At 55.0% G+C, this 20,019-nt stretch overlaps 1 protein-coding gene across 3 annotated transcripts; it reads right to left on the reverse strand.

Moving 5' to 3' along the window:
* Positions 1–3,693: 3,693 nt before the first annotated feature.
* Positions 3,694–19,391, reverse strand: LOC108924671 (cholinesterase-like). 3 transcript variants are annotated; one of them, XM_029255737.1, is made up of 4 exons: positions 19,216–19,391; positions 8,436–9,944; positions 7,960–8,117; positions 3,694–6,384 (listed from the first exon to the last, which is right to left on the reverse strand). In XM_029255737.1, the coding sequence occupies exons 2-4, from the start codon at positions 9,929–9,931 to the stop codon at positions 6,260–6,262; spliced, it is 1,779 nt and encodes a 592-aa protein (XP_029111570.1). In that variant the 5' UTR covers positions 9,932–9,944; positions 19,216–19,391; the 3' UTR covers positions 3,694–6,259. The 3 variants fall into 3 exon arrangements, with proteins under 3 accessions (XP_029111570.1, XP_029111571.1, XP_018591713.1); XM_029255738.1 differs by lacking the exon at positions 19,216–19,391 and adding an exon at positions 16,420–16,713; XM_018736197.2 differs by lacking the exon at positions 19,216–19,391 and adding an exon at positions 10,218–10,753.
* Between the last annotated feature and the right edge of the window lie 628 nt (positions 19,392–20,019).

Here is a 20,019-nt window from a genome sequence, read left to right on the forward strand (position 1 = left end):
TTTAAACAAGTCCAGCTCCTCGGCCCTTCGAGCTCTCGCTGCCGCTCCCTCCCTCCCTCCCTCCCTCCTTCCCTGGTCGACTCGTCCGATGTAGCCGCTAATCACCTGCCTCCGGTCCTGCGCTCGTCCGCTTTGCTTCCGAAAGCTAATCCTCTGATGTCACGAGACGGGGTCAGACGTGTCGCCGCGCAGCCGACGCCACGGTGCATCTCAACGCCGCCCGGGGAAGGTGCGCCGTCCCGAGGAAGAGCTCCCTCAAAGTGGGCCATGAATAAACATGAGGCCTTCTCGCTTTCCAGCGCTCCCACACACACACACACACGCGCACACACACACGCGCACACACTCGCGCGCACACACTCGCGCACACACACGCGTGCGTCAGAGACACAAAGTTCCACTCTCACGACTCGCCTCCTGATTCCCCTGAGCTTCTAATTAATGCTGACAAAATATTCTTTTAAAATATGGGACATGCGAGATTAAAATAAACCATAAATAAGGCTGTGCGGTTTTTGGTTTCCTTTCACCAGCTGGACTCGGACACAAGTGTGTCAGCGCTCGCTGGGGGGCGGCTGGGCTGTCAGTCAGCAGGGCGGGAGAAGACCAGTCGCTGCCCTTTGACCCCTAGGGCAGACAGCATTCGATGAGCTCCGCAGGCGCCCGCCAGGGGTCTCAGCCGGGTGTTACGCGGTGCGACTCCCACAAAGCCACCGGTACTTTTTAGAGCGATTCTCCAGCGAGCGCCGCCGTATTTGTACGCATCGTGATGCCGTTCACGCTCCGGCCGGTGTCCTCGGTTCGTCCCCGGGCCGATCGGAGCCTCCGCTGCCTCCGCTGCCTTCGCGCAGCCTTCCGTCTCGCGGCCTCCGGAGAACGGCGGGCACGTTTCCACAAATGCCCCGAAAATCTCCTTTCGAAATCAATTGAGAACCGCCTTCATAGAAGTCGACTTTAAAAAAAACCTCCCGCATGGTTTACCTGGTTTTAATCTCACATCAAAGAGCCTTTCATAGCAAAATCAAAGTGTGCCTATTTTCAGAGCACTAATCCAAACAAGTAAATACAGCCCAAAAAATCTTCATCCCGCCTCCCTGATTAGGGGAGCAAAGAAAGGACGGCGCCGTCCTCCGGAGCAGCGGCGCACTTCCACCTTGGCCCACTTCGGGAGAACGCACAGCCGCCTGGAAATGTGCGTTATATAACTTTGTACGGCAGCACGGTGACGAGAGCGACAAAAAGCACACGGCGACGGACAGCAAACGCTGGAAACTTGCTGTGATTTATGGCGGAGGTGCGTGCGGGGAGAGAGAGGCCATCGTCTCCACACACAGCAGTAGGCGTGTTGTCCGGCGGCGTTGTCCTCCAGCACGAGCGGGTGACACAAAACACCGAAGGTAATGTAGCAATAAGATATGAATACACAACATCTTTGTGTGCGTGCGTGCGCTTACGCATCCATATGGACATATATAGTGCAGCGTGCGGGACGGCTGGTGCTGTAGTGCCTAGAGCTGCTGCCGTTGGTCCCGCAGGTCGTAGGTTCGATTCCCACCTCTGGCCGCAGTCCCCCCGAGCGAAGTACTTACCCTGAAATTGCTCCAGTACAAGGTTTTCGGCTGTACAAATAGGAACAAGTCGCTTCGGAGAAAAGCGTTATACAGATGCACTGGTGTTTTATAGGGTATATATATTTGCGAGTGTGTGTGTGTGTGTGTGTCACAGCACGTCGCTTTCGTGAACACAGCGCAATATGAATATAAACATGATCTCTGGCCTTCGCGGAGAGCCGAGCGAGAAATTATACAGAAATCCAGCCTCAATGATCATAATAAATTCTGCATGCATTCTCTTACTCTCGACAGCGTCAAGAAAATCCATCACACTTTGAATTTCAAACCAGCGTTTTCCCATTAATCTCCTTGTTCCTCCTCTGACCGGCGCTCTGCCGCGAGACCTGAATTCGGACTGACAGCAGAGGTTGCTCTCCGCGTCCTTCCGGCCTGCGTCCGCTTTCCTGCGTCATTCGCCCCTTCCTTCCTTCCTTCCTGTTTCGTTTCCACTTCCTTTCCTCTGTCCGCCTGCCGGCATTTCGGTTGCCCGAGTCCCATTTCCTGTTCCCTGCATCCAGCCTCCTGTTTTATTTTCCCTTCATCCAACTTCCGCTTCCCTCCCTTCTCTTTCCCACTTAGTTTCCTGTATCCCGTCCACAGCATTCCAGTTTCCTCGTTCCCGCTTCCGTTTCCCGCACCTTCTTACTCGCATTGTTTTCAGCGCATCCCGTTACCGGAGTTCTCCGTTTCCCGTCTCCCCTGTTCTGTTCCTTGCATCCGACGTCCAGCAGCGGACGTCCTGCTTCCTCAAGGCCCTGCGCAGCCTGTTTGGCGGGACGCTTCCCTTTGGACACCGGAGGACGATGTGAGAGAGATGCTGCCGCTTTCATTACCCGGTTGGACGGACGGAGCTGCTCGACGGACTCGTGTGTCTCGCAGCAGCGTCCATGGGCTGGCAAAAAGGCCACGCCCACTCGACGTCACCAAGAGCGAGCGCCGCCGCTGTGCCCGAGGACCGTGTCGCCGATAGCAGAAGCGCGGGACGTCTCCGCGAGACAAAGGGGCCCTGCGGCGGGAAGGAGACGGACGAGAGACGCTGCTGAAGATCCTCCTCGGTTTGAGTCCGTCTCAACCGGTGTCTCTGGGCTCCAACAATCGGCATGAAGCGGTTCGTCTATGGAAAGCGAGGTTACCGTGGTTACTTTGCTCGAAGCCACCGCTTCAGGCGCCGCGACTCGAAGGTAGAGCGCCCGTATCGATGCACCCGCTTCCAAGGAGAAAGCGACCCCATTTCCGCCATCTCTCCCTCTCTCTCGGATAACCGGGGGCCGAGCCGAGCCGAGCCGAGCGCGTCACTTTCGCCCATGTAAGCGCCGCTCGAGGGACGTGCGCGGTTACGGCGGGCACCGTGACGGGCGACGCAGGGTGAGCCCCGGGGGGTCGTGCCGCGCGTCTGAGAGCCGCGCATGAAGGACGCCGGAGTAAGAGGACAGCCTCCGCAACATGTAGTGCATTCAGTCACAGTCTCCCTGAATGCCACCGAAAGGGAGCTGCCGCCACGAGCCACTTTAAACTCTTAATTACACCGGAAAGGATTTCAGACGCCGTCTGCCGGACGCGGGCTGCGCCGGACACGAATCGAGAGCAGCATCGCAGCTCCGGCTGCCGTGGCGGCTCCCCGCGCCCATCGCTACGCACCTCTTGGCGGTGGGAAATACGCACTGTGTCTTTCAGGAGACACTGAGACCCGCATGGAGGCGCTGAGCCCGGCCGCCGCCGACCCGTGTCGTCCGTGTCGGCGCCCTCCTTCGCCTCCACGACCCCATGATTTCGGCACCGACGGGGGTCGCGGAGGCGGGGCTGGTCGGGGCGTCCCACAAACGGACGTGGTAAAGACAGCCCAAAGGTCGACTTTCAGCTTTCGGCCCTAAAGGTCGGGAGAAAAACACGGCGTTCTAATTAGCTCACAAACGGGCGATCCTGCCATTTAAAGGACGCCTTTGACCTGTTTAATAAATGAAACGCAGCAAAAGGTCCACAAGCCACGTCCTCAAAGTAAGTGTGACACACGCGCAGGTGACCGAAAGCGCCGAGCACACGCCGGACACAGGGGGAAATGAGACGCGTGGCCGGGCGGGAGTGACATCTGAACATTAAAAATTTTATTCCTCCGTGTAATTTTTAAGCACAGCGTGGTAAATCACACACGTGGCACAGTTTTACAGCCGTTTGAACGCACGTGAGAAAACCTGGGACGCGCACAGGCAAGGCACGCGCACCGACTCTCACGGCGAAGCAAGAGGACGGCGGGCGAGTGAGTGCGAGCGGACGGCAGGAGGGACAGCGCCGCGTCCCCTCTGATTCGCTACTAACGCGTCCCGTTTCACTGGGGGTGAAGAAGAGCAGGACTGACAAGCGCTAACAGAACCGAGAACATATTCGTATTCGTCACATAACACCGTAGCAAGTGCGTGTCTGCGTCTGTGCGTGCGTGTGCGTGCGTGCGTGCGTGCGTGCGGCACTGGACTGCGGATACACGGCACAGGGAACTGAAGCTCATGTAACGTTAAGGTACCACCAAAGAACAGGGTAAATGACACGGTCGCCGAATAACCACTAATGCGGTCTTGAAATTATTCTTAACATCAATGGAGAAAATCAGCTGGAAACACAGAGGCAGAAGATATTGATAAAGTGTAAGATTCGCACAGAGCTGTTGTGCACAGTTACTCACAGTGTAGTACAGTAACTTTAACCGTACTGTATAGTACTGTAAATATATTGTAACTGTACTGCAAGTGAGCACCGAGCAGCACTTTCAGGCAGAGAAAGGCAATGATTCTTCTTCTTATTATTATGAGTATGAAGTGACCCGGAGGCACTAATACGACGACCCCCAGCATGCGACGGCACAGAGGCAGTTGGGGTTTCCACGCGCGTCGCCTCTCTGCCTCGCACTTCAGTCAAGGTAACCAAGGTGTGGCGTCGGGGCAAAGTGCGCGTTAAAGGTATGCGGGATCCGCGGTTACCACAAAACACTAAACGGCGCCCTTTACTGTATTGTTACTCCCGTGTTATTCGAGCGTTAACGGGAGCACGGTTTCGGTGTTGAAAATGACAAACGAACAACAGCTCTTATTTACCCTTCACACGAACCGCGCAAGAAATTAATCACGAACGAATATGAGCCCCAGAACATATTTCACCAAAGAACATGTTTGAAAACACATCGTTTGCCTTGAATACCTTTCATGGCCGAACAGATATCGATACCGAAACCGCAATCGTGGTCCAACAGCCGCCCTGTATTTGCACACAGTAACAAATGAATGTGTCACAGTAACAATAGAAAATCAAGTGTTTTTCCCTTTAACTAGAGAAGAGGACTTTAATCACGCTGCACTGCCACTCTATCGATTCATCATCTCTCACTTCAGCGAGTTGAACATTATGAATGACAGAAGGGGTGGGGTGGGGCTGGGGGGTATCCTGCGCGAGTCAGCGGCCTTTGCTAATCAATGATCATCGACGCAACGAGCCAATGATCCAAAGGTCACCGATCAATGACGAAGGCGATGACGAAGGGCGCAACACAAAGCTGTCACTTAGCGGAAACCGCCCGAGTTCGGTACTGCGGTAAAACTGGGAAACGTGAGAGACGCGCGCGGCCGACACGGATTGACGGAAGGGCTTCCGTTACGGACGTGGCCGATGAGCTAGCCCAGATCCTCCTCGTGGACTCCGAAGAAAGGTGCACGAACCCAGACGGGCACGGAAAAACGGAAGCTCTCCTTTTAATATCTTGCAGGCAACCGTGGAGGACCTACATTTCACACAGCTGTCTTCGCGACAAAACAAGCAACATCGAACTCCAAAACGTGCGAGGCGCGAAAAAGTGCACACGGCCAAGTACATCAGCCTGCGCGCGCGCGGGAGAGAGAGGGGACCGGGCGGGGCAACCCCTCGGTCTCCGCCATAATACGTCATCGTTACAGTTGCTCTCGAACCCACGGCTCTAATCGACCGCTCGGCGCGACGGGCCCGCGATCGGCGCGGCTCTTTTCCGATCGATCGGCGGGATTTCGAGGAAGCCGGACAAGCCCCGCCCCCGTGTGAAACGCGGGGACTCGCCGAGAGGCACGGAAGGTCCTCCGCAAGGTGCGTTGGGACACTTGAGGACATACGCTCAGTAAACGTGCACGGCACGTCCTGGGCGGCGGACAGAACGAAGCCTGGCTCTCAGGAGGACACGCGCATGTTGCGTGCGCGTCGTCCAACAAGTGCACTGGACCGAAGGGAAGTTTCGCGATGATCTGGCGTCACGGTGCGTCACGGTGCGTCACGCCTTCCACGCGGGTAGGGTTAAGGCAAACTGGCAAAATGTGCGTTGAACACGCACGCAACACGGAGTCTGCCGGCTGCACGAGTAGCTCAGCGCTCCAGCCCTCCGGCTCAGCGTGCTGAGGATCTATTGGAGCAAACGGGGCAAAACGCGTAGGAAAACCATGTTCTTTCGAGGACCTTTTGCTCATGTTCTCTGTGCCTCGTCCACAGAATAATTTGTGATTTGCATGTAGTTTGGCTGCAGCGTGTGTTTGTCTCTCAGCTTTTGCCGAACACACTTTCATTGTGCTGAGAAAAGGGCTCACAAAGACATGCGCGCACACACGCACGCACGCACACACACACACAGGGGCGCAACGCTCTCAGGGCAGTACGCACTGCTGCTTGCGCGCGCTGTACTCGGCGAATTGATTCCTCCAGTCTAGCATGTAGGAGTACCAGCGCTGGAACTGGCTCTTCCACTGCAGCTCCGCCTTGTCCATACCCACTGAGGAGAGCAGAAGAAGACAGTGAGCGGGACGGCAGCCGGACTCGGGCCTGCAAAAACCCCTGCCCCCTCACCCCGTGGCGCACGCACGCACGCACGCACGCATCCAGAGCCGTCGCACACGCTCTCTGCGGCCCCTTTAAACCGGTGCACCGGCAGGGGCGCAGCTGGGATCAGGTAAAGTACCGTGCGGCAGAGTACAGCGCTGTACGCCGCCCGCTTTCCCATGAGCCTTTACACACTCGCCTCCGTTCAGAGAGAAGCGCAAATTGAAACATCGCGGCATCGTTTTCCACGAGCCGTACAAATAAAGCCGCCGTATTTAGTCAATTTTATTCAAATTCGCTTTTAAACGATATCCTGATTGAAAATTTATTTTTGCCCGTCACTCAGGGTGCAGACAATTTGATTGCTTAGCAACAGGTCCGCGCTCCCATCTCGAGTGTCGATGACGACACCGTGTCACAGTTTTATTTGGAAAGGTCACGTGTGGTTGTCTTTTCTCATTTTCGAGCGATTTCTGTCGGCCGGGCATTAGTCCGCACTTACGGAACGGATCGGGGCACGGGCCGGCGTGAATAAATAAAATAAATAAATTAAAAGGATTAAAAAGGCTGTTATTCTCATCCATTTCCTGTTACCACACTTGACCACATTTCAGCTGAAATTGGGATCATTTCAAATGAATTGCCTTGACCTCAAAGAGCTAAATATAGCTGGAAGAAAGAATGAAGTGTCTCTGTGCGTGCGTGCGTGCGTGCGCGCGCGTGCATGTGCATGTGTGTCCTACATGGTAAACACCGTTCACTAGTGTCCAACATGCTAACAAAGTCGAAACAAATGTTTCATTACAAATAGTAAAATATGAAAGTGCACAATATAAGGAATTAAATTCCTATGTCCAACACAATCTCTGTACATTTTATCTGTACGGGAAGCCTGGAGAATTTCTTTCCAGAACTTTCCTTACAGGGTCATCGTTCCTTTCAAATGTGAACTGAGTTTCAGAAGATGATGCAACCTTTAAGGATTACTTTTCACAAATGAAGAGACAAATTAAATTTCCAAATATTTCCTTCTCACTTACATGCAAGCAGTTAGAGTGATGAACAATTTGACTTGAAGGCTCCCTGGAGTGAATTTTATATTCATGCAAAACCAAACTTAAAATAAAAAGTAGCCATTTCTGTCTTCAAAACTATAAGGGCAAGGACCATGTTTGCATAATTAGCTTTGCGAACAGGGCTCAACATTATTCATATTCTAATAACATATTTTTCTGATGTGTCGCCTGACCCGCACACCCACTCCCCTCCAACACCGAGCCTCTCGCTGAACTACAAAGCTGCCGAGCTGTGGGCCCCGCAGCGCTGTGACCCGGGGGGGGGGGGGGTTGAGGAACAGCACTGAGCACATGACCACCCCGTGCTGAACCTGTGGCCGTAAATCAAGTTCGAATCCCAGGAGAGGCCAAAGCTCCACGGTGCCTCTAAGGAAGGAAACGTACATGAAGTAGAGCAGCGATACACGGGGCGGTGAAGGTGCCCTGTGGGGGAGGGGGGCAGAGTCTCCTACCTGTTATCACCTCGAGCTTCGAGAGGAAACTGTCCCACAGCTTGCACTTCTGGGCTTTCAGCATGCGCTGGACCTTCAGGACATCTGTGTTCAGCGAGATGTACTCCTGCTTCTCTGCGGTGAACGGCGGCCACTCGGACCCCTGGCTATTGGGATTCCTACGGAAAACAATGACGACCCCCCGACCCCCCCACGTTATCACGGAGATGAAGCAGTGGGTGTTCGCACAGCTGAGCGCTACAGTTGAAAAACAAACAATTAGAACACAGTTTCATCTTCTGCTTCAGAAGGAAATGTCTTCTGCAATAAAAGAATCTAGAAGACGGCCGCAGCGGGTGGGTAAAGAAGTGGTAACCCAAACCCTAACCCTAACCAACACCATCTAGCTAAGAGAGGCTTCACGTTGACCAAAACTGGCCAGATAACCAAATAAAATGAATAATATTTTGATGTGGACAGCAAGACGCGAGACTGACCCGGTGCGGGCAAAGGTGGCCCAATGCTTCATCATCCTCCTGCTCATGGCCTCCTCCTCCTTGGTGTAGCCCAGGCTGCTGTTCAGAGGAAGGCCGAAAACAAACTCGATCTCTTCCCCATGCATCACCCCCATCCACTTGGGCCACGGGTTCCTCGAGGAGCGGTGCTCAAAGAAGTACATGAAGACCCGGGAGCCAAAGGCAGCAGACTTGCGTGAAAAGTCCAGCATAGGGCACGAGAAGTAGTAGTCGCTCACGATGTGGTTCATCATGTTGCGGTTTTTCTCCCCACTGAACTCATCGGTCCAGTCGGTGTACTGGAAAACAACGGCCTCCTGGGAAATCTGGCTGAAGCTCGGAATGGTGGCCTCCACACCCTTCAAAAAGTCCTCTCTGGTGATGAGGCTCTCGTTCGTGATGCTGAAGCCAGGAGCTCCATAGACCAAGAAGAATGTCCCTTCATCCCTGGTGAGGCCCAGCAGCAGATCGGCTTTCTTCAAGCGTCCCACCTGAAGGAGCGCTTCGGGCAGGTCGCTGAGGAAGTCGCTGTCGATCGTCGGAGGGAACGCGATTGAGATGAGGGGCCGAATCTTGACCACCTCGAACTGTCTGTTAACCAGGTCGTTTGGAGGGACATTACGAAGGCAGGTCTCGATCCTAGCGTCAAGCGGGCACCCAAGCAGCCGAGCCAATTCTAGGGACCTATTCCAGGCTTCTTGTGGAGGGACGATTGCCCACGGGGCATTGACGCTACCACTTTGCAGGATGGCGCGAGTGAATAGGTTATGACTCCCCTGTGATAGAAGGTGGAAACCGATCGCACCGGCACCTGCGCTCTCACCGAAGAGTGTGACAGACTGAGGGTCCCCCCCAAAGGCCTCGATGTTCTCGGCCACCCACTGGAGCGCCAACCTCTGGTCAAAGAGCCCCATGTTGCCCCGCACGTCGGCACTGCCCTGCAACACCAGGAAGCCCAGTGGCCCCAGTCTGTAGTTCATGGAGACCACGACCACGCCTTCGGTGTGACTCAGAAAGCGCCCGTCGTACATAGACAGGGAGGTCGTGCCTGTAGTGAAACCGCCCCCATAGATCCACACCATGACGGGTGCCAGGTGAGGCCTTGGTTGCGGGACCCATACGTTCAGGTACAGGCAGTCCTCGCTCATCCCCATGTTGGGGTTCCACATCTCGACTCCCAGGAAGCCCGGGAACGAGGTGTCCACCGGCTGAAAACAGGCCGGGGAGAACCTTGTGGTCTCCAACACCCCCTGCCACGCTTTGCTGGGAACAGGCCGCTTGAAGCGCAGGCTGCGGAGGGGCGGCTCCGCGTACGGGATGCCCAAGAACGCCGACACTTCCCCCCCTGGAACGGATACGGGCAGCCCCCGCACCCTGCCCTTCTTTGTGAGGACAACGAGATCATCGTGGGCACTAGAGGCCTCAAGCAGCTGGAGAGTCATCAGGAAGACAGCGATGCCGAAGAGTGGGAGCGCCATTGTCTTCTGAGACCTGGACAGAAGACAAGGGGAGACCAGGTCAGCGCAGTACATGGGGAAGAGCAAAAGTTCAAGAGAAGGGGAAGGTGGGGACGAGCAAAAGACCTTTCTCGTCATACAGCGCCCGTGTATTGCGAAACGCCCGCTGAGCGCACGCTCCAAATCCCGAGGAGACGGATCCTTGGAGCTCATCGTGCCGAGGCGATAGTACGATAATTACAACACTCTTCGTGACTCACTCAGCTCCAGATAGAGCCGAACCCCCCTTTACTAACACATTACTCACCTGGTGGGGCCGTTTCATGCCAAGCTCTAAAATGAAGGTTCCGGTTGCTTGTTTTGATCGTGGGTAAGTCCTTTTTAATTAGCGCGGCCAGCCCCGGCACTGCGGCGCCGCGGCACGGCGGCACCGCAGGCATTGGGCTGAACGAAGCAAAGCGACGCTGAGGGAGAAGCACTGTGGCAATTCACGCAATCTGAGAAATGCCGTGAGGGGGGTGGCACCGCTCTCCCGACATGAGACCTTCTCCCTCCACCTCTTATTTCCCAGGAACCGCAGGAGCTGCTGAGCTCCGACTCCCAAAGCGATGCGGCATCTCGGTTCCCACCCACGTGCGGCGACGCCTCAACGCGTGGTCTATTTCTACATTTTCTGCACTACTAAACGAACATGTCACAGGTTAATGAACACGTAACATTGCTCACCGCAAGAATGTTCTTCACTTCACTGCCCTCTTTGCCCAAGGCAACTTACACTGTTAGATAACCAACTTTGCATTGATTTGCCATTTAAACAGCTGGGTATTTTACCCTTCACCTGGGCTATTTTTACCATATTAGCTGATGATAATCAGGGCTAGAACGGCAGGGGTGGGACTCAAACAGGACCCACGGCAGCAAGATGACGCCTCTAACTGCTACGCTGTGCGTCAAAAAGTAATAATATGCTGCTGCAATGTCGTGTCCGACAAACAACGGGACGCGGAGCAGCGGACGGTCGTGAGGACAAACTTCTTGACTACATCCTGTCCACAAGCAGAGAGGTGAACATGAGCAGCATAACACATGGGGACAAAAGCTACAGGCGCAACCGATGGCCTTTAGGCCCTTTTTTACTGACCCTTCTCGGTCCATCAAAGGTCAGCGAGGAACTCTAAGAACATTGTCCGCGTGTCTCTCAACACGCGAGTCAGAGACAAATTGTCTGTCTGTCTGGGCGAGACATAATCCTGCGTTGGTTCACGATCCACATCCCACAATGCTCTGGTGCAACAACCGAGCTTTTAACAGTGTACAGTGAACTGTGAAGCAACGCGGTAAAGTTCCCTTTTTAGTCTCGGCACAAGGACACTACTTTTAGCGACAGGAGACATGCCATGTAGAAACTCACACGTGTTCAGCCGCACGATGATCTGCGGCACGAATCTAGATGGTCAGGTTCTGGAACAAGTGTGGGAAGCGGCGTGCAAAAAATCACGGCCAAACAGCGACTCGGCTGGGGTTTTGCGCACAAATTGTGTGGAGCTGCATGGGAGTCGTGAAGGAAGCCATAAAGCTGTTGCTTCCATAGCTGGTCTTCAGGGATGAAACACACAAGCAACATTTCTCCATGAGCAGAGTTCACAATGAAGGTAGTGGCTGAACTGCTTCTGCTTCTCATTGTGAAATGGGCGCGTGCACGCGCGCACGCACACACACACGTTACAGATCACGTATGTTTGGACGTGTCTGGAGCCGGGGAGATCAAGCTAGAAAGAAGTACTGATTTGGAGAACGCTTCTGCAGCATGTCAGTTTGGGTTTACGTGCCTCTCACTCAGCAGTACTTGGGATCTGCAGGGGAGGAAGATCTGCAATTTACTTGGGTTTCTAGACCTAAGGATGGCCAGAACTTTGGAAGTCTGCAGTGTCGGAGCTCTGGCTCTTGATGAGGGCCTTTCTCATCTTCAGCCTTGGAGCACGTGTGGAAAGGAACCCCGCAGCTGGGTTTCAGGACGGCCGTACGTTCGCACCGCGTGTCCAGCAAGCTCAGAGAGTCGCTCGGCTCGTCTGCGCCAGTCACCGAGGCGGGCATTCTCCTCAGCCAAAGCGCCTGCTGCCGAAGCCCCGACTTCTTAAGGACTGGATCAAATACAAATGTTGGAATGCCGCGGGTCAGGGGCAACTTGGCAGCCGAGTAAAGATCCTCAACTGCCTTGAAGAGCACAGAAGGTTGCGAGTACTTGTGTGCTACTTTTTCCAGCGATGCCTTCGAGGTCTCTGGTGCTCTGAAGAGCGAGAAGCACAAGAGCCACCGAGATGACGAGCACAGGACCAGAACCTACCACGAGGTCAAGAGAAGGGCCGGCGGCGTTACATTACGGTGCGGGCACACTGCTAACGTGTGTAATGGTGAGTGAAAAGCACCTCCACGTGTGTTCTCCTCTACGCACCTTCATACCGCGTTTTGTCCTTCCACGGGATGTCATTGTGCACCACCCGAGTGAGGAGAAACATACCACCGCCTCCGATGGCTGCCAAACAACGTGTTGTGTTAACGCTTTGCTGCAAGCTATGGGAGAAGAGCACGGCTTTTCGTTCCATAAGCGTGTAATTCCGACGTTTTAGATGCTCCGTCTCCACCTAAAAACAGGGACAGTGTCGCTTTTCCATCTCAGGACCGTTCTGCCGAGACACAAAGAACTGCAGCCGAAAATTCATTGCGGTTTTACATGTATTCATTTAGCTGGTGCTTCTCTCCAAAGCGACTTGCAGCATTAATCTACCTACAGTTATTTACCCTGTTCTAGTTAGTTAAGTGCCATCGACTCGGGTTCGAGTCACGGTGACTTGATGAATTAAAGATCTAAGAAGAAACCGATTTTGTGCTAGTTTGGCGAGCTCTTCCGGCGTTGTCCCCGTTGTTGTTGTCAACATATCGAGCCCAGTCATCGCGGGTCTTCCTCTCCTCCTTGTTCCTTCAATCTTTCCGGTCATGACGTCCTTCTCTAATGATGGCTCTCTTCTAATCGTGTGGCCAAAGTACGACACCCCGTTGCACAGCCAACTAATCTCACGGGAGCAAATTTAGGGTAAGAACTTTGCTCAAGGCTACTACAGCTGGAGGTGAGACTCAAACCTGCAAGCTTTGGGGCCAAAGGCAGCAGCTCTAACCACTACGATAACAACTATCCCCATATTATCCTCCACATTTTATTTTGGTGTCTGGAGCAGAAGAATCACCGGCGGACACTCGTGGCCGCAGACGGCACCGTGACAAGCCAGAGATTAGCTCTGGTCTCACCGGGCATTTCAGGACACCCTGGTAAGAAGTGAGCTTCACATTGTGCGAAAAGCCCTCGCTCGGATTCATCGGTGCCGTTCCGTTTTTGAACCCCTGGTATGTCCCAAGAGGTCACGAACACCAGGGCGGCAAGGCGCGGCAACAAAACCTGTTTCCGCACGTTTCCCAGGTCTAAGGCAACTAAGACGGTTCGAATACTCGAAATGAGTTCTTCCAGTGTCCACCGGGACACGGTGCGCACTGAAGCAGGAGATGGCAGAAGACACATGGTCCTCGTAGCGACTGGTTACACAAGTACGCGCTGATGCCGTTCCACCAGAAAGGGCTGCTTGGCAACCCTCCACACACACACACACACACACCAAGCAAAAGTGCAAGTGGACAAACAGTGGCAGGTGGACAGCAGAGTTCCAGTCGAGGTCGTTTGCCCTTTTGCTTTCCAGTACGACATTTCTAAGCTTTTACATCAAGGTGGGAGTGGCAGATCTCACACACACGCGCGCACGCGCACGCACACGCACACACACACACACACACACACACACACACACACACACACACACACACGCACACAAGCACTACAGCCAAGTAGGCACAGTGCCCGCGCACCTCGAGAGGCGACGATCCTGCGGCTCCAGAGACGGTGACCTTAGAGCATGAAGCTCCGCGGACCGAACTCGGCGACGACACACAAGTAAGCTTTGACAACCGAGGCGGAGGCGTCTGCAACTAAGAAGGGAAAACCGTGCAATGAAATAAGGAGACGCAGCCGTTCCGTGTGGGAAAGACGGGCAAACGGACGAGACGTATTTATGTGAGATTTTAATCAGGTCCCTCCAAAGGTCACATCTGCTGGCACTTTCGAGGACCGGGGAGGTAAACGTGTCAAACGGACCCGTTGTTGGCGGCCGCCGTCCGTGACCTTCGCAGACAAAGGCCGCCAGGGCTCCCAGGCTGCTATTTCGAGGCGCTCTGTAGGCAAACGGCATGGCGAGGCCACCCACACCGGCTTACGCGGCAACACCAGCCCCGCATTACCATCAAGCCAGAGGCACGTAAATGGCATATTAATCATCGTGCGGAGCTGAGGGACCCGGCTAGGATTTCATCCCATCTCAAGGCAAGTTGCTCTCCGACGCAGACGAGGCTCTCGACCGGCATAAGTCGCTAGCCGAGGGAGACCCGACCCGACACGGCACGACGACGACGACGACGACGTCTCTTCCGTCATTCGTTACAGAAGTACTGGTGGCTTAGACACTATAAATGAGTCTGGATGACACACGAGAAGAAAGGAGTCGCAAAACACCACGGTCCCAGGAGGCCCTCAGCCAGCGTCTTCCGGGGCCTCGGGTTCCACGGGCTTCACCCGGACGGCCCCCCGCTGACACCGAGCCGAGCAGACGTGCTACCGCTATGCCACACGTCAGAGCCAGAAACGAAGAGTAAGATTAATGACACTAATAATAACAATAAATGCTAATGGGTAAACTGCGGAACGCACCGTCATTTCCCCACTGTACGCAGCGTCCGGCTGCAGAAAGTTGCTGAAGCGCCTTTGATTTACGTTTATATATCAGTTTTGCTCACCAAGACGTTTAGTGCCCCATCGCCAGGCAGTTCACAACATACATTTTATTAAGTTCTAATGAAAATGCAGTCACAATATTAGCCTGGCTGGCAACTCCCTAAATAATCCATTAAACTGAGAACCGTGTGGTGAAAATAATCAATTGACGCTAAATAGAATTTCAGAAAGTGCTCTAATTCGCTTAGGGTTTTAAAGGGCTCCGGCTCCCGAACCGCGGCCGACGCTGGTGACGCGCTACGAAACGCCGTTCGGCGCTGCTTACGACAGCTGCTCCGCCGTCCACTTGTCCATGTCGGTGGGCGTGGCGTCGCTCGCACTCACAGACAGCGTCCTTAACTCTCCCTCTCAACAGCGACATGAGCAGAAGCGCCGGCAGCCCCTTCCCGCACATTTGGAGTAATTGAATAAACGCTGTGTGAAGGCTTCGGCAGTCATTACCAAAGACAATGCTCAGTGCTAATGAGAACAATTAGAGAACGTAATTACAAAAATGCATAAGGTGCAGCAGATGAGGAAAGTGGTTCCGAAATCAGGCTCAGGAATTTAGGCGGAACTCAGCTTCATAAACAGCTCAAACAAAATTTTCTAACTTTCCAGGTAGTTATGGATGCACAAAAGAGAAAAAGGTCACCGTGGCCCTTTACGAAGCCACTCCTCTTTTTCTAGCCACACCTCTTTCTTTGTGCCTCTTCTTAAGCCACACCCCTTTGCATAATGCTTGCCAAAGGCTGGGTAACAAAGGACCCCGGGAGCCGCGGTGAGAGGGCGTGCCATAGAGGGCGTGCCACAGAGGCCCCCCCGCCGGTGAGGGTGTTGACCGCGCGACCTTGAGCTCCCGGCCCCGGTTACGGCACGCGGCTGCGCAATTCGGGAAAGACGTCTTTAAACAGCCTCGGCGCTTCCTCGCTTTAAATGGACTCCGAAGAACGAACCCGGACGAGGGCACGTCGTGCCAGGTCGTGGTTCCGTTTAGGAACGGTTAACGGTGCGAGGGCCTCGCTGTGGCTGCAGAGTACAGTTACACAGGTCTACTACGCTGCTGGCAGGCGGCTGCGACAACTCACTGTCTGCTTTGCCAAAAGCGAGACAAAAAAAGGAGCGATGAGATAATGAACAATGTGAGCGTATAAATACATCTGAGGTACACGAGAATTATCGGCGCTGTGAGTCACGCAGTTCAAACGCACGCTGCTATTTTTATCATCTGCGGCCGTTTTCGAGGCTCCTCCGAAAGCGCGTGTAGCCGCAGCTGTCGACGGTTCGGCGCAGGACATCGCTTCCGTTTCTTGCTCTTTGTCGCCGGCGAGTCCGCGCTCGGTCATTGCCGGGATTCCGGAGCCCTGGTTCTGACCTTACGGCTGCTGTGATTCTGACCGCAACCCGACCGCATGGACGTGGCTCACGCCCTGGAGCGTCCCCGTGAAACGCCGGCGTCGCGCACCCTTCCCGGCTTCGACCGCACTCTCCCTCCGCGGCGCTGCCGGGGGCAGAGAGAAGCACAGTCAGGCCCGTGTGCCGGACGGCCCCCTCCCCGACACCCTCGCTCCCTCGCCCTCCCTCGCCCTCCGTCGCCCTCCCCCAGCCGCGACTTCGCGCTCACTGACAAACCGCTGACCTTTCCCAAGAGGCTCATGGCATCACCACGAGCCTCGCAGCCCCGGTGACCAGTCCCTGCCTGCAGCTCGCCACGTCTCACGCTGATGACATCACTAACGAGGCGGCACAGAATCGACCCCGCGCCCGCTTTGCAGGGAACGCCCGTCGGCTGGCGAGACGCCGAACGCCACGCCGTGCGGCTAGGGGCGCTGGAGCGTCAGCGATGGAGCGGCGACTCGGCTCCGTTTCCAAATTGGTATCGGGAGCGAAGGAAAACTTCAACACAAATAGCGCTCAGTTTCGACGAATAAAACGATTTGCCACACGCCAAGTTCTCCGGCAGACACTTGACATTCCTGACAGTCGGCACGACGCTCCCACTCACGGCGCTGGAGGTCAGAGGCTCGCAGCTCGGCATCACAAAGGCTGCGTGTCCTCACGTCGCTCGCATTTCACACATTCGCTCGGCGGCCTCTTTACTCGCTCAGGACGGGCGAAGCGCCGCTCGCCGCAAATACTCCGTAACGGCCTCCCACCCGGGTTGCGAAGACCGCTCGAAACTCATGTCAAGTGCCTTGACCCGACAGGGCTGCTGCAGCCATCCCCCCGCTACTACTGTATATATAGAGTCCGGTCGCTCCTACAGATGAGGAAATAAGAGCGAATAACGGTATTTTCGAGAGTATCGAGGGCCTCCCTTTGCCTTCAGGACGCCTTCAGTGCTTCTCAGGCGGCCGTACGGGCGTGTGCACCGTGCGCAGTGGGACAGCGCGCCGTTCGTCCAGGGGGGAAGCCTCCGGGTCTTTGAGAGGTTCAGGGAGGCTCAACGTGGTGACGGGGAGGCTGCGGGAGGCGTTCCGGAAAGCACTCGCAGTTGTTCGGCGTTACCGGGGCACAGAGCTGGTCCCGTAGGGTGCCCCGGTCCTGTCAAATACCCTCATCTTGCTAGGCCGTTACAGAACCACGCAGAGCAACTTTCCGCACACCGATCGCCATGAGATGGTGACCGTGACCAGCAGTGCGGCTCGAAGGCATCCTGCGGCTTTCTCCAAACTTAAGCCGTTCCAGAAGTAGGAAACACGGTAAAATATGGTTCATCAGACCATAGTACTTTCTTCCATTGCTCAGGGGTCCCGATTATACGCTCCAGCATCAGGTCATGCGTGGCCTTGGAGAGGAGTGGTTTCAGCCCTGTCGTACAAAAGACACAGTGAGGTGTTGGTTAAACTCGTCATTTTTGAGGCATTTAGTCAGTGGAGTGTTTGTCTGTCCCCGTCCTCGAGCTTCCCGTTCCACTTGTGTTCTGCCGCTGCTCCTCCTGGCGCACGCGGTTTGTCCATGTTTGCCGTGCGCTCTCATAATGATCTTTTTCACTGTCCCCCTGGACACATCCGATAACTTTGCAGTTTTTGAGACGATGCGGTTCTCTGCTTGTCCTCTTTGGACTTTGTTAGTTTCCTCACGTTGCCTTGAAAAATCACATATCACAGTGATAGCTGTCAGAGCTCTTTTATAGCGACACACACACACACACACACACACACACACACACACACACACACACACACACACACGCACACGCGCACACACACACACGCACACACACACAGAGCCAACAAACCTAATATGAGTCACCACTGCAGCTGCATTCGTAACTGTGATTTAGTTACATCAAAGTTTAACTCCTTTTTCAAGGGCCGTTTATTTCGTTTTGTCCGGCAGCTGCGCTATTACTGTCCCCCATTATAATCTCCTCTTGACGGGTTCATTCATTTATGCAGCAACATAGTCTACCGTATTAATTCACGGTAAGTACACCGATCAAGGGTAACGCTGCAGGAGGGGGGGCTGGAACCTGACACCTTCCAGTTAGAAGGCAAGGGCCCCACCGCGACATCGCCCGTCCGGCCGGATCCGAAGGAAAGTGGAAAATGCGACAGAAGGAGCCGAGCGCCTGTACGTTTTGCATCTCGGGAGGCGCAACGGCTCGGCGGGCAGCGCCGGTGCCTCGCGGCCCCTGCGTCAGTTTGCACGTTGGCCGCGTGTTCGCGGGGCTTTCCTGCGGGCGCTCCGCATTTCTCCCGCGGCAAGGACGCGTTTCAGGTGAACCGGTGGGCCTCGGTCGGCCCAAACGGGCATCCGTGCGCGTCTGCGTGTCCCGTTCGTGACATCATTCCTTCAGCGGGACATTTTACTCATTATTTGCGTTCTTAAAGGGCCCCTTCTTCGGTCGGCGAGGAGAACCTGGGCCCCGCCCACCGCCCCGCCCACCAGCGACAGGTGCGCGTCCTCGTCCGGGAGTAAAAGACCCGACCCCACCCCCCGCAACAGCGCGCTGTCATCTAGTGAGGCTCCGAGCTGCGCGACACAAAGACTCCCTTGTTGGGACCCCCCCCCTCCTCCTCCTCCTCCTCCTCCTCCTCCTCCTCCCACCCGGGTCGCAGCGCGAGCTCACGACAAAACAAAAGTCCAGCAAGCCAAGCGGTGCCCAAACTGTAAAGAGCCCGGGGGAAGAGTTACAGTCACTTCACCACAGTAACTCTCAACTCTCCTCTAAGCCCTGAGACTCACAAGCTGAGCTCCCAAGCAAGTTGCAGAGCGGATCCGTCCGATTGCGATTCGGAGCCGAACCCGCGCAGCACCGTCACACCGGCAGCAGGAAATTATGATTCATATTCGTACCGCGTTGTTACGTGCTTATTACCGGATCATAATAATATTCTTTCTCGTCGGTCATATATCCGAAATCCGCAATAAAAGCAACAGCATCATCAGGCTGCCGCGCGCGCGCGCGCGACGACGGACCGTCAGTCACCTCCGGCCCGGGTCTCGCGCAGGGAGCTCTGCGGTCTCCGCCTCCTCCTCCTCCGCCGCCGCCGTCGCCGCCGGTACAGCCGCCTGCCGGGTGCGCGCTCTCGGGAACACGCCCCCCTCCCCTCTGCGCCGCGCGCGTGCACGCCACAAACCCTCGCGAGGACTGGACGGGCGGCGCTCCGGAGCTCCTCTGACACTGCTGGGGTGTTAGTTACAGAGTGTCGTCTCACGTGGGTTTTTTTATTATTATTATTGTTGTTAATAATAATAAGAAAAGTATGGAATGAAAGAGAAGGCGGCCCACCGGGTAAATATCATACTGTGGGTCCGTTTCCCTCCTGCGTTGTGGTATTTCATGGTAACGCACGCAGTGACTCTTTCCTGTTCAAACAAAGCATCCAGTGTGCTCCAGAGAGGGCCTTTACACTACTTTACTGTACTTTACACCACACACACACAGTCTGAAACCGCTTGTCCCAAGCGGGGGTTGCAGCGAGCCAGAGCCTAACATGGCAACACAGGTTGCAAGGCTGGAGGGGGAGGGGACACACCCGGGAGGGGACACACCCGGGATGGGACGCCAGTCCTTCGCAAGGTACCCCAGGCGGGACTCGAACCCCAGATCCGCCCCGACCCGCTGCGCCACCGCGCCCCTCCTGCTTTACATTACTTTACTGTAAATACGAGTCATTGAAAGGAAGCAAACGTGCTGTACCTCCCTTCTTTTTCTGTCTCCTCTCATTGTGGTGATGGTGCTTCTTCTTCTTATTATTGTTATTATTATTATTATTATTGTTGTTGCTAG

This window comes from Scleropages formosus, chromosome 10 (assembly GCF_900964775.1).
Source record: "Scleropages formosus chromosome 10, fSclFor1.1, whole genome shotgun sequence".
Taxonomy (NCBI): Eukaryota; Metazoa; Chordata; class Actinopteri; order Osteoglossiformes; family Osteoglossidae; genus Scleropages; species Scleropages formosus.

What these genes read in the sequence shown, in the direction of transcription:
- LOC108924671 (XM_029255737.1), bottom strand. Translation starts at nt 9,931, where the DNA reads ATGGCGCTCCCACTCTTCGGCATCGCTGTCTTCCTGATGACTCTCCAG. An exon ending in GCCACCTTTGCCCGCACCGG is followed by an intron (nt 8,118 to 8,435) that starts GTCAGTCTCGCG and finishes TGTTTTCCGTAG; the next exon opens with GAATCCCAATAGCCAGGGGT. An exon ending in GAAGCTCGAGGTGATAACAG is followed by an intron (nt 6,385 to 7,959) that starts GTAGGAGACTCT and finishes TGCTCTCCTCAG; the next exon opens with TGGGTATGGACAAGGCGGAG.